General features: G+C 38.1%; 1 protein-coding gene across 7 annotated transcripts in view; it reads right to left on the bottom strand.

Moving 5' to 3' along the window:
• Positions 1-14,922, bottom strand: part of CCDC150 (coiled-coil domain containing 150) — a 120,831-nt gene that overhangs the window by 86,283 nt on the left and 19,626 nt on the right. For all 7 annotated transcript variants that reach the window (XR_337278.1, XM_006167767.1, XM_014583907.1 and 4 more), the window contains exons 6-7: positions 5,885-6,001; positions 4,157-4,286 (exon numbers count right to left, since the gene is read on the bottom strand). Coding sequence is in view for 6 of the 7 variants with exons in the window: in XM_006167767.1 (XP_006167829.1) it covers positions 4,157-4,286; positions 5,885-6,001 (247 nt within the window). In the remaining variant the exon portion in view is untranslated. The remainder of the gene's footprint in view (positions 1-4,156; positions 4,287-5,884; positions 6,002-14,922) is intronic.

The following is a 14,922-nucleotide window of genomic DNA, read 5'->3' as shown; positions in this document are numbered from 1 at the left end:
CCCCAGGGGGGATGGCCATGCCACAATCCCTTCTCCTCCATTCTCCTCTCAGGATCTTGGGCACGCACGCACATGTGCCTGGCGTGAGTTTAAGCCACTGGGTCCGGGACTTGAACCGCGGTTGACTACATGGGAGTCCAGCGACATAGCCATTACGCTAACTGCTGGTCCCAACAAAGTCACATTTTACTTGATGCTCAGATGATGAGTCTTGGAGGGACTTTAAGATGGTAAGGGACAGGGCTGGCAGGTGGCATGGCGGTTAGAGGTGCTGGACTGCCACAAAGTTTTTTGTTAGAGCAGATAGAATGATTACTAACAAAAGTTCAATAAAGATATGGAGACCAATTTAGCAGCTATTACTAAATAGTAATTAAGTATAAATATAAAGTATATTTTTCTTTTTTAAAAATAAATATTAAATTTTATTTATTCATTCATTTAATTTGACCAGAAAGAGAGACAGGGGGAAGGAGAAGGAGGGAGGGAGGGAGGAAGGGAGAGAGACATAGAAAGTGAGATAGCAAGCCACCAGGTCCAGGATATAAACCGTGGCTGGCCATGTGGGAGTGTCTAGCATCTTAACCACCACACAACCTTTTGGTCCCTAGTGTATTTTTCATAAAGTGTAAAAAAATAAGCTGGTTCTCACTGCTAATGACAATGGTGATGGAGAGGAAAAAGAGATTTGCAAAATAGTAGGCAAAGGGGCTAGCACGTGACAAGGTGGTTAAGGCACTGGACTTCCATATGGCTGATTGAGGTTCGAGTCCCAGACCCAATAGCTTGAAAATCATGCTGGGTGTATGTGCATGCATGCCCCAAATCCTTAGAGAAGAATGGAGAAGGGATTGTAACATGGTCATCCCCCCTCAGGGGTGATTTTTCACTTTCCCTGTCTTCATTTCTGTCTCTCTCTGGAGAGCACATGTACTCTACAGTTTAAAACACATACACACACACACACCACCACCAACAACTACAACAACAACAAAAAGTAGGCAGAGATGACTTTTAGGTTTTGGCTTATTGGAAGGGTAAAAGTAATGGATGAGTCAAGGAGAACATCTAGTGTTCATAATTCAGCAGCAGAATGGATAGTGGACTCTTCAACTTAAAAGGAATGCAGAGCAAGGAGCAGATTGGGGGCATAGAATGAATGAAATAAAGTTTTCCATGAGTTTTGATGTTTCTGCAAGGCAACCAGATAAAGTTATTTAGTTGGCAGTAAGATACTGATCTAGAACTCAGGAGGAATGATTTCATACAGATAGAAAAAAAAAAAGATTTAAAATCACTCAGAAAATATAGACAGTGAAAGAAAACCAAAGAGACAAATTGGGGACAGTTTGGTATGGTATCCTAGTAGCACCAAGATGTAAACTTTTCTGAGAGTAATGTTTTGACTCCACAGAAAATTTAATAGAGATCTATTAGTTTTGTTTCGCTTAAATAACCTAAAGCTGTAAAATTATAAAACTCATAAAAACTTAGATTTTCTATAGGATATACCTTTTAAAAAACTACTTTCTAAATATATAAATCCAGGAGTCAGCAGGTGTAGTGGTTGAGGCACTGAACTCACACATGGCCGCAAGTGGTTTGGTCCCAGACCAGGACCTGGTGGGTTGAACTCATGCCAGGCTCGTGTGTGTGTGTGTTTGTGTGTGTGTTTACATGCGTGCATGCCTGGATGCCTAAGATCCCAGGAGAAGAATGGAGAAAGGACTGTAGCATGACACCTCCCCCACCCCACTTTCCCTCTCACTGTCTTGTTTGTCTCTACCTGGCAAGTGCATGTGCCCTATGGCAAATACCTGAAAAAAAAATTATAAATATATAAATCTATGATTCATTAGAGTAAACGCTATTTTAAAATACATGAAGGATCAAAAAGATAAACTATACAAGGAGAATTCAAATAGAATTAAAGTATGAGTTTACTCTGGTGCAAAAAATCATGCATGGTTTTCTTCATAATACCCATTGCTCACAAACTTTATGATGATCTTTTATATGACCTATTCTTGAAAATTCTTTTTTTTCTTTTTTTTGGAGAGGTTTTTTTGCTATAGGGCGCGTGCGCTCGCCAGACAGAGACAGAGAGATAGAAAGCGAGAAATCACCCCCCAGGGGGGATGGCCACACCTCAATCCCTTCTCCTCCATTCTCCTCTCGGGATCTGGGGCACGCACGCACACGCGCCCAGTGTGAGTTTAAGCCACCGGATCCGGGACTCGAACTGCATTTGACTACGTGGTAGTCCAGTGACATAGTCATTACACTAACTGCTGGTCCCTATTCTTGAAAATTCTAATCAAAGAAAGAATGAAAGGAGAGTATTTAATTTACTTGGGGGAATAATTAATTCCTTTTAAGTAATATAAATGTATGTAAATGTTTATTGTTAGTAAACTTGATAAAACATCGTATTTTTAAGTTCATCAGAGAAAATATTTAAGGGCATTTCTTTTATTAATCTAGTTAGAATAACTATTTGTACCCTAAAATAATAAAATTATATGCATATAAAGTCTATAACTAATACTAAGCACATAATTGGCATTCAGGCAGGCTTCCTTTTTTTCATGTAAGTTTGAATTACTGTTGTTTTAATCTTCATTTTTAAAGTGGTATTCCACATAGTCTTTACAAAATTCAAAACTAACGTATTAATGCAATAAAAAAGTAACAAGTAACTCTATAAGAGGGCCAACTGATATAAAAGAACTGTTTTTAGTCCCGGCTATTCCACTTGCAATGGATCCTTGAGTAGAATTTCTCTGGACCTTTTCACACTTCTTTAGACAGGGAATATTTTTATCTTTCTGACAAGGTTGTTGCAAGGCTCAAATGAGATAATGCACCATAAAATGTAACATGTATTCTGTAGCTATATAATCATAGGAAGATAGAAAATTATCTTGGGGCATTGTCAGTGTGATCTTCTCATACTAATTTATTACTCAACAACTATAAGGAAAAGGAGTATTTTCTTCTAAAAGCAGTAATTCAAATTATTGGATGAGTTACTTGTTGTTTTGTGTGTGTGTGTGTGTGTGTGTGTGTGTGTTATTCATTTCCCTTTTGGTATATTACCTGACCGTATTCCAAACACAGAACAAAGAAAGTATAGTGGAAAGAATATAGGACTTGAAGTTAGAAGGTTTAGGCCTCACTTTGCCATTTTTTCCCTTTTGTAACTTCAGGAAGTATGACTAGCCTTGAGTATTACATGAGATAATTTATGTGAAAGCTCTGTGTAAACCATGAAATGTTCATTGTGTGAGGCACTGCACTGTAATTCTATGTGATCTCTGTAGTTGAGACTATCTAAAAACTGCTCTATTATGACATATTACTAACTGTGGTCTGAAAAAAAGGCTGATAGATTAGAAAAAGCATGATCTGAGTAACTGAGGGTCAAGTATAGGCTCTTCTATTTTTTAGCTCTATCACCTCTATGGACTCATTTGTAAAATGCAGAGATTAAGCTCTCTTCAAGGTAACTAACAACCATCCATCTCTACAAATATACATTAACCAAAATAGATTGAGAACATAAAGAACATTATGAATCACAGAATCAATAAGCTTATGAAAATTAATAGCCTTTTTCTTATTAATATTGTATTATACAATGTTCAATCCAGATGCCCAGAAAACCAACTATTCCCAAGTCCACAAATGCTTAAATAAGTTTAGAAACAAAATAAAGAATAATTCAAGTATTTTTTTTTAAAGAGAGATTTTTGCTATAGTGCACATGTGCTCGCCGAAGAGACAGAAAGCAAGAAATCACCCCCAGGGGAGATGGCCATGCCACAGTTCCTTCTCCTCCATTCTCCTCTCAGGATTTTGGGCATGCACGCATATGTGTTGGTGTGAGTTTCAAGCCACCAGGTCTGGGACTGGAACCACAGTCATATGAGAATTCAGTGATATAACCATTATGCCATCTGCTGGTCCCCAACTTTTATCTCCTCATCAATGCTCTTTTTTGTCTCTGTGCTACAGGCAGAAAGGAAATCAGCCATTTTTTACCGTGGGAAATATCAATAATGCTGGATAGTATACAAATTTGGGATCTTATGAATTTTTGCAAGACATTTAAAAAAAAGCAGAAAAGTGTGATTTCTAGCATCTACTTTCATACCTAGATCAGACTTGAGCTGTGAGGTAGCAGTCTCCAACTCTCCTTTTTTGTGTTGCTCCTGTGCCAGTAGTTCCTGGGTGGACTGTATAGACTTGCGTAGGGCAATGCAGTTTTGTTGCAAAATGTGCACCTGAAATTGTATAAGAAACACTCTTTTTCTGTAAGGTAAAGATTTCTAATATAGTACCTGATAACACATGTGTAAGACAGAATTTCCAATCTTGATGTTACTGAGGAGAGAAGAGGAGTATGTCTATGATAAGAATGAAAAATGTCAACAGAATGCAGTGCCATAGCAGTGCTGTCCAATAGAACTTTCTGTGCACTAACACAACAATCACTTGATACAAGTGGTTACTGAGCACTGAAATGTAAGCACAGTGAGAAACTGAATCTTTAATCTTATTTAATTTTAATTAATTTAAATTTGAATAGTCAAATATGGCTAATGACTAGCATATTGGCAGTGCAAGTTACAGCAATAAAAGACTGCAAATTCCTTAAGCAATTGTAAAGGATAGCCATTGGTTAAAATAATAAAGATTATGTAATGCAATTATAAGTATTAAAATATGAAAAGAATAATCCCTGAGATAATTAGAATTTAAAGTATTCTAACTTACATGTAGGTACTTCAAATAAAAACTGTAATAAAGGCAAAAATACTGTGCTAAAATAATCATAATTTAAAACAGTAGTGTAAATTCTTTGAGTATTAGAACAGGTTAGTCTTTTTTTTTATTAACTTTATTTTATTACTATTATTTAATTTGACCAGAGAAAGAGAGAGAGAGAAAACAAGCTGAGCTGCCAGGTCTAAGACTCAAACTGCCGTAAGCCACGTGGGAGTCCAGCATCTTTAACCACCATGCCACCTGCCAGCTCCAGCACAGGTTAGTCTATACTTTGTATCCATGTCACATACATATAGCATGAGATGAGGGCAGTACCTTCCAAAATCTATGTCTACAACAGAAATTGTATGGTACAGGGGAAGGACACTGTATCAGCTAAGAGTTAACCTCCATAAAGCCTGAGGCAAGTTAACTTCTCTGGTCCATGTGTGTGTGTGTGTGTGTGTGTGTGTGTGTGTGTGTGATGTTTTAGACAAGGTCTTCCTGTTTCGTGATCCTTCTGCTTCAACCCCCCAACCAGCGAGGTTTGGCACCTGGGCCTCCCAACAGCAAATCCAGTATGCATTATTCTGCTGGACCCTCTTCTGGTCTTTATTATTTATTTTTTTTGGAGAGGTTTTTGCCATAGGGCACATGCGCTCACCAGACAGACAGAGAGAGACATAGAGACAGAAAGTGAGAAATCAACCCCCAGGGGGGATGGCCACGCCGCAATCCCTTCTCCTCCATTCTCCTCTCGGGATCTTGGGCACGCACGCACATGCGCCCGGCGTGAGTTTTAAGCCACCGGTTCCAGGATGCGAACCGAGGTCGACTACATGGGAGTCCAGCGACATAGCCATTATGCTTACTGATGGTCCCTCTTCTGGTCTTTATAAAGTTCCCTCCTTCGTAAATTAAAAGTGTTGGATTAAATGACAACAGTGTTATTTCTTATTTTGCACCATTTAAAAAAATGTAGTAAAAATGTTAACAAATGACTAAAGAAATGCAATAATAAATTTAGAGAAAATTAGTAAAATTACAAGTTTATACGTAATATACCAGGTTTTTTTTTTGTTTCACTTCCCTGACAAGGAGGAAATCTTTCTACCTGTTTCCGCTCCACCTCCACTGTCGATCCCATTTCTTGTATTTTGAATAGCATGGCTGATCCGGATTTCTCAAGAGATTCCCTGAGGTGCTTCTCCTGAGCCAGTTGTCTCCTTAGCTACAGAACAGTATTGCAGTTAGGCAAGAATAGCTAAATGTCATCCCAGCTTAACAAAGATCTAAGTTATCACAAAAAGTTTATCAGTCATGCCATCTTACCTCCAAACATCCTTGATGCACGACTACTCAGAACCATGACTTTGTTTCTCTCCAAGAGGTAACTTGCTAAAAAATGTAGAATCAAGTTTGTTGCCCTTATCTTCCTATTATTTAGGTATGTATTCCAAATTGAGGATCAAGACGTATTAGTAAGATGCAAGCAGTACTTTATAAAGGGGAGAAATGGGACCAGCAGATGGCATAAAGGTTATGTTGTTAAACTCCCACAGTCGACTGTGGTTTGAGTCCTGGATCCAGTGGCTTAAAACTCATGATGTGTGAATGTGCGAGCATGCCCAAAATCCCAAAAGGAGAATGGAGAAGGGACTGTAGTGTGCCCATCATCCTGGGGGGTGATTTCTTGCTTTCTGTCTCTCTGTCTCTCTTCAGTGAGCACACTCTATGGCAAAAATCTTTCAAAAAAGAAAAAGGGGAGAAAAAAAGAGCAGAACATAATAGAGATCAGAATGCAGAGATAGTACCAAGCAGCATTTCTTTGCTTTGTCAAACATTTGTGTGTAGATATGTGAGTATGGTGTTACAGTGCAAAATATATGTCTTATGGTGGATTATTGTTTAAAAAAAAGTTTGAGGGACCAGCAGTTAGCGTAATGGTTATGTTGCTGAACTCCCACATAGTCGACCATGGTTCAAGTCCCAGACCCGGTGGCTTAAACTCACACCAGGCGTGTGTGCGTGTGTGCCCAAGATCTCAAGAGGAGAATGGAGAAGGGATTGTGGCATGGCCATCCCCCCTGGGAGATGATTTCTCACTTTCTCTCTCTCTGTCTCTGTCTTTCTGGCAAGTACAAGTGACCTATAGCAAATACCTCTTAAAAAAAAAAGTTTGAGAGCCAGTTGATGACATGGTTGTTAAGGTGGCTGGATTCACATGGCCAACTGCATGGTTCAAGTACCAGACCCGGTAGCTTGAGAAAAATGTCACTTGTGTGCATGCCCAAAATCTAGAAGGGAGGGACCAGCAGGTAGCATAGTGGTTAAGGCACTGGACTTCCATATGGCTGACAACAGTTCGAATCCCAGATCTGGTAGGTTGAAACTCATTTTGGGTACATGCATGCATGCCCAAAATCCCAAAAGGAGAGTAAAAAAGAAGGGATTGCAGTGAGAGGGACTTTCCCTCTCACTGACTCTTTCTGTCTCTGTGGCAAGCGCATATGCCCTATGGCAAGAACCTTAAAAAAGTTCTGGAAGAGAGGGAGAAATGGAGAAGAGATTGTGGTATGATCATTCCCAGTGGGGTGTGTGCTTTCTCATTTTCTCTTTCTCCAGTGAGCACTTGTACCCTCTGATAAAATTAACAAAAAAAGTTTGAAAAACACTAGTATCATACCCTAGTGTATATTTTCTGTATTTTATTTTTCAACTCTTATCTCCCATATTTGATTTCATCATCTATGTACTTTTAATCCTGTAGTATTATATACATAGCTTTGATAGCTGTTTCAATTCTATTTTAGAACTTAAAGATCTAAACAAATAATAAAGTAACTGTTAAGTAGCAGATGAACTAACGCTCAAGAATTTGGATACTGTGATACCATGATACATGATATTGTATTATAACATACATTTTGTTTATACTGTTAGTTTGTAGTTTATAATAATTGTTATACATGTTACATATATGTGTGTGTGCATATATATATATATATATATAGTATATAAGAGTATCATAGTACATATAAAAGATACACACACACATACACACACACACACACACACACACGTGAGAAACCTAGATTTACAACTGGTAGGTCCAAAGCACAGGTCACAATTTGATGCTTGCAGTTGGCATCAGAAGTAGGGAGATCAGTGTGGAAAGGCTTGTGGGATCTGCCATTATCTCTAGGTAGATAATATCAGAATTGAATTGAATTTTAATTGAATAAAAAGACACCCAGCTTATGCTCACTAGAGAAGAGAACTGCTTGTTTTTCGGGGGGAGAAATCCCCACACATCTGGTATCAGAAGTGTTAAGTGGTATGTGAGAGCAGGCAAACACACTTTGGATTTTTCCTATTTCAGAGATACACTGACCTTATTTCTGTCAGTAAATGACTATAAAAGGAATCAGATAACGATATAAAGAAGGTTAAGAGTATCTTTTACTATGAAATAAAGACCTTTTTCAACTTAAATGAAAATTGCAGAGAATGGTATTTCTTTTAATGAAGTTAAACTCAAAGAAATTCTATTTTTGGGGACCAGCAGTTAGTGTAATGACTATGTCGCTGGACTCCCGTGTAGTTGACCGTGTGGTTCAAGTCCTGGACCTGGTGGCTTAAACTCATGCCGGGCACATGTGCGTGTGTGCCCAAGATCCCAAGAGGAGAATGGAGAAGGGATTGCAGTGTGGCCATCCCCCCTGCGGGGTGATTTCTCACTTTCTATCTCTCTGTCTCTCTCTGTCTTTCTGGCGAGTGCACGCGCCCTATAGCAAAAACCTCTCCAAAAAAAGAAAAAAAAATAATAAATTCTATTTTTGAGTCCCAATGCAGGTGACATAAGATTACACTTTATAACCATCTCTAAATTGCATATATATAGTTTATATTTCTTATACACATTACAAATTTTAAAAAGTTTTTTTAAAAGTTGAAAGGGGTAAAAAAAATATGTGTTGGGACAAAATTGTTAAAAGATAGCTCATTTTGGAAATGTTCTATGATTTTCTCTTTTTTGGGAGAGGTTTTTGCTATAGGATGCATGCGCTCGTCAGAGAGAACGAGAGACAGAAAGCAAGAAATCCCCCCCGGGGGGGATGGCCATGCCACAATCTCTTTTCCATTCTCCTCGGAGATCTTGGGGACGCAGGCACATACACCTGGCATGAGTTTAAGCCACTGGGTCTGGGACATGAACCACGGTCAGTTACATGGGAGTCCAGCAACATAGCCATTACACCATATGCTGGTCCCTCTATGATTTTCTTAATTATATCCCTAATATTGGACATGTGAGTTTTCCCAAATATTTGCTATTCTAAATTCTGTTTTGTTGAAAAGGCCTGTGGGGACCAGCAGTTAGCGTAATGGCTATGTCGCTGAACTCCCATGTAGTCAACCTTGGTTCGCGTCCCGGACCCGGTGGCTTAGAACTCATGCCGGGCGCATGTGCGTGCGTGCCCAAGATCCTGAGAAGAGAATGGAGGAGAAGGGATTGCGGCGTGAACATCCCCCCTGGGGGGGATTTCTCGCTTTCTGTCTCTCTGTCTGGTGAGAAAAGGCCTGTGAGTAAATCTTTTGTTACACTTTTCGTTATTTCCTTGGGATAGAGTCCTACAAGAATAATCAGTAGGTTAAAGGTATAAATATTTTTCATACTTTTAATACATTTGTAACATTCCTTCCAATATTACCATCTAATTCGTACTATCTGAATAAATCTCATCAGTTTAAGTAATTACTTAAATTTATTACGATATAATAAATGAAAAACTCCTCAGTATTTTTGCATTTCTTTGGTAACTATGAAATTAAACATCTTCTAACATGTTTATTAGCTCTTTATATTATTTATTGATGTAATTGTCAGTACTTATCTTTGGCCCACTGTTTTTTTGGTGGGCGTTTTAGTCAGCTTTATATCCTTTAAAAGAGAAAATTGGGACCAGCAGATGGCATAATGGTTACATCGCTAGACTTGCACATAGTCAACCACAGTTTGAGTCCTGGACCTGGTGACTTAAAACTCACTCTGGGGAAACGAAGGTGCCCAAAATCCAGAGAGAAGAATGGAAGTGAAGGGACTGCAGTGTGGCCCCCTCCCCGCGGGGGGGGGGGGCAGATTTCTCCCTTTCTGTCTCTCTGTCTTTCTGGCAAGTACACGCACCTTATAGCAAAATCTCTCTTAGAAAAGAGAAAATTTTAAAAATACAGAAAAGGAAAATTATTGACTCTCTGTCTAGTTTTGTTGTAATGTTTTATTAGTTTTACTTTTTTTTTTGGAGAGATTTTCACTGTAGGGCGCGTGCGCTCGCCAGACAGACAGAGAGAGACATAGAGACAGAAAGCGGAAATCACCCCCCAGGGGGGATGGTCACGCTGCAATCCCTTCTCCTCCATTCTCCTCTCGGGATCTTGGGCATGCACGCACATGCGCCCGGCGTGAGTTTTAAGCCACCGGGTCCGGGACACGAACCGCGGTCGACTACGTGGGAGCCCAGCGACATAGCCATTACACTAACTGCTGGTTCCCTAGTTTTACTTTTTACGTGTAAAATTTTAAATTTTTTAAAAGAGGTTTTTGCCTTAAGGTGCATGTACTCACTGGAGGGAGACAGACAGATGAGGTGAGAGGGAAAGTAAGAAATCACCCTCCAGCAGGATGGCCATACTACAATCCAATTTCTTCCATTCTCCTTGCAGAATTTTGGTCACACAAGCACACACATACATACTTGGCATGATTTTCAAGCCACTGGATCTGGGACTCAAACCTCAGTCAGTCATGTAGGAGTCCAGCAACATAACTGGTACATCATCTGCTGGCCTGAAGTTTTAAATTTTTGTTTTGTTTTGTTTTTAGAGAGAGAGGTTTTTACTATAAGGTGCATGTGCTTGCTGGAGAGATAGAGTAAGAGAGTGACAGAAAGTGAGAAATCACCCCCCATGTGGGATGACCATGCTGCAATCCCCTCTCCTCCATTCTCCTCTTGGGATCTTGGACATATATGCACATGCGCCCAGCATGAGTTTTAAGCCATTGGGTCTGGGACTCAAACCGTGATCCACTATGTGGGAGTCCAGTGACATAACCATTATGCCATCTGCTGATCCCTGAAGTTTTAATTTTTAAAAAATATTTATTTTTTAATTATTTAACTTTATTTATTTGAATTTGGCCAGGGAGGGAGATAGAGCAAGAGAGAGAGAGGGTAAGTGAGAAAGTAAACAACGAAGTCTGGGACTCACCCTTAACCGCCATGCCACCTGCCAGGCCTGGAGTTTTAAATTCTTAAGTGGTCAAACCTATTGAGCATTTTTTTTTAAGAATTATTTTACTTAACTTTATTTATTTTACTTATTATTTTAATTTGACCAGAGAAGGAGAGACACAGAGAGAGAGATGGAAAGTGAGAAAGCAAGCCACCACGTCCAGGACTCGAACTGTGGTCAGCAATGTGGGAGTCTAGCACCCTTAACCACCACGCCACCTGCCAGCCCCTAAACATATTAAGCTTTTTATAATTTTGTTCCTTCTTTTCCAGTTTAGAAATTCTTTACTCACTCAATGGTAAGCTAAATATTACAATCTTATGTAAGAATGAGCAATAGTTTTCATTTTTGGTTATATTTTTTAAGGCTCTAGTTTCACACTATAATTACTTTATCATATAAAGTAGATTAGTGTACGTTTGTAAGTTTTGGATAAAATTATAGAGTATAATTTAGTCAAGAAATAATTTCTTCTTTGAAAGTTGCAAAGTACCTCTGAAATCATCTCATTTGTATTTAGTTGCATCGCTATCAAATGTGGTTCAATCTAATCATTTAGAATTAAATATTTCACTCTTGAATTCTGTTTTTATCATTTCCATGACATAGCTTGAATACCTTTTATAATAATAGCAACTTTCTATGCATATTTTAATAATTTCTTCTTTAGATTTAATTGTTGCATATCTTTGTGCAGTACAACATGGATTTTCAAAGCATGCATACAGTGTATGATAATCAAATCAAGGATATTACCATGGTCATAATTTTTAACAAAGAATACATTATGATATGTACCTTCCATAATTGCTCTACTCTATGTGTGTGTGTTTCTGTAAATAAATAAATAAATTGGAACATCCCTTTTTTTTCCACCCTGTTGTGGTATGCCATTCCACATCAACATGTACTCCTGTGTCTGTTAAATGCTTTTTTCCCAAGCTTCTCCCACCAAATGGCTATGATCAAAAAAACAAAGAACAACAATGATAACTTTTTTTTTTTTTTTTGAGAGGTTTTTTTTTTTTTTTTTTTTCGGTCGACTACGTGGGAGTCCAGCGACATAGCCATTACGCTAACTGCTGGTTCCCAACAATGATAACTTTTAAAAAGAAGCATTTCCCTTTGTATGTAAGATATACCTAATATGTATAAAAGTTTTTTTCTAAAGAGAATCTTTATTTGACAGTAATACTACTGAGATATTAATTTCCAAAGCATTATGAAGGGTAATCAGTTACTATAATATTAATTGGATCCTGATTATTTATTTATTTATTTATCTATTTCTTTTTTTTTTTTTCCCTTTAGGAGTATACATTTATTCTGTCTGCATATAGCCAACTGTTATGGGCTGACTTGTATCCTCCCAAATTCTTATGTTAGCGTTCAAGCCTCCACTACCTCATGAAGTGACTGTTTTTGTAGAAAAGGTCTTTAAAGAGGTGATAAACTTGGAGCCGGAAGGTAGCATGGTGGTTAAGGACGCTGGACTTCCACATGGTCAACCATAGTTCGAGTCCTGGACCTGGTGGCTTGCTTTCTCACTTTCCCTCTTTCTCTCTCTGTCTCTCACTCTACTCCCTTCTGTCAAGTTAAAAAGTAAGCAAATAAATAAAGTTAAATAAAATAATTATTTTTAAAAAAGAGGTGATAAACTTAAAATGAGACCATTAAGGTAGACTCTAATCCAATCTGACTGGTATCCTTATAAGAAAAAGAAATCTGGGTAAACAGAAACACCAAGAATGCAGGCAATCAGAGAAAAAATCATGTGAAGACACAGTTGGAAGGCAGATATCTGCAAGCCAAGGAGAGAGACCTCAGGAGAAATCAAACCTTTTGACTCCTTTATCTTGAATGTCTAGTCTCCGAAACAGTGAAAAATACATTTTTGTTGAAATCATTCAGTCTGTGGGACTTTGTTATGGCAGCCCAGCACACGAATACATCCTTCCTGGCCCATAGATCCTTAAAATACCCCATTGAGGAGGCCAATAGATGATGTAGTGTTTAAGGAGCTGGACTCCCAAATAGCCAACTGTGGTTCAAGTCCTGTACCTGGAGGCTTGAAAATCACACTGAGAAGAGGCCAGCAGGTGGCATAGTAGTTACTGAACTCCCACATGGCTAACCACAGTTCAGGTCCCGGATCCCGCAGCTTGCTTTCTCACTTTTCCTCTCTCTCTCTCTGGTCAAATTGAAAAATAAATAATTATCAAATAAAATTAAATAATACTAAAAAAATTAAAAATTAAAAAGAAAATCACGTGGGGAGCATATGCATGCATGTCCAAAATCTCAAGAGGAGAAGGGATTGCAGCGTAGCCATCACTCTGGTGATGGGTGATTTCTTACTTTCCTTCTTACTGTCTGTTTTTCTCTGGCAGGTGCACATGCCCTGTGGCAAAAACCTTAAACAAAACAAAACATGTGCCCCATTTACTAGTACAGTCCATCTGCAGGTCCTGGACAGAGTTCAATAAAAGTTAAAGATTTCATTGTAGCACCAAGAATTAAGAATAAAATTCTCCTAATAAAACAACTAACCTACAAGCCAATGTAGAATAGATAGTCCTTTCAACAAATGATGCTGGAACAACCTGACATATACATTTTTAAAAAACGTAATCTAGATATTGACTCTTTCTGTTTAGATACACCTCTCGTAAAAATGAACTCAAAATGAATTAAAGGCCTAAACATAAAGTACAAAACTGTAAGACTTCTAAAAGATTGCATATGAGAAAATCCAGGTGGCTTAGGTTTGTTATTGACTTTTTAGATACAACACCAAAATTACTATCCATGAAAGAAAAAAAATAATTAGTTGGACTTCTATAAAGTTTCTACTCTGTAGAAAAAGAGAAGCTACAGAGTAGAAGAAAATACTTGCATAAGACATATTTGATAAAGGACTGGTATCCAAGATCTACACTGATCTCTGAAATAGCAACAGGTAGAAATCTAGTTACTTATATTCACTCAAAAACTTGCATATAGCATTCATAACAGCTCAATTCATAATTGTCCCAAACTGGAAATAACTAAGATATTCTTTAATATGTGAAGAGATAAGTTGTGATGTGTACAATGAAATGGTGTTCAGGAATAAAAAGAAATAAGCTAAGAATTTAATCAGGAAAAAGCATGAAGCAATTTTAAATAACATACTAAGTAAAAGAAGCCAGTTAAAAAGTTAAATGTTATATGGTTCCAATGATAATAAAACTATAGAGACAATGAAATGATCAGTGGTTGCCAGGGACTCAGGGGAAGAAGTGAGGAGGGATGAATATGTGGAACACAAGGCATTTTTAGTGCAGTGAAACTATTCCATACGATCTTGTAATGGTGGCTATATGTCATAATACATTTGTCAAGACCCATGGACCTGAACGGACAGATTGAATCCTAATGTAAACTGTGGACCTTAAATTACACATCAGTACTGGTTCATCAAATGTACAAAAAGTGCCACGGTAATGCAAGATTTAGTAATAGAGGAAACAGTGAGGGTGAGGAAGGGAGCGTATGGGAATTCTGTTTTTTGTATAATTTTTCTTCTAACCTTAAAACAAAGTCTATTAAAATATCTAAAAAACAAATACATTATAATAGGCATAATCATGTTTTATCAGAAATTTCTGGCAAATAAATTACTGTACATGAGAGAATTTTTCAGATAGCTATGCTTATCACCTTAAGCACTAAAACTTAAAACTGTTAAAATAGATTGCAATGGGAAGTTTTGTAAAAAGCGTCTACATCTGGGAACCAGCAGTTAGTGTAATGGCTATGTCGCTGGACTCCCACGTAGTCGACCGCGGTTCATGTCCCGGACCCGGTGGCTTAAAA

The sequence above is a fragment of the Tupaia chinensis genome, unplaced genomic scaffold (assembly GCF_000334495.1).
Source record: "Tupaia chinensis unplaced genomic scaffold, TupChi_1.0 Scaffold145082_1, whole genome shotgun sequence".
Lineage (NCBI taxonomy): Eukaryota > Metazoa > Chordata > Mammalia > Scandentia > Tupaiidae > Tupaia > Tupaia belangeri.
The sequence above is the reverse complement of the archived record's forward strand: the minus strand, read 5'-3'. Positions and strand labels throughout refer to the sequence as shown.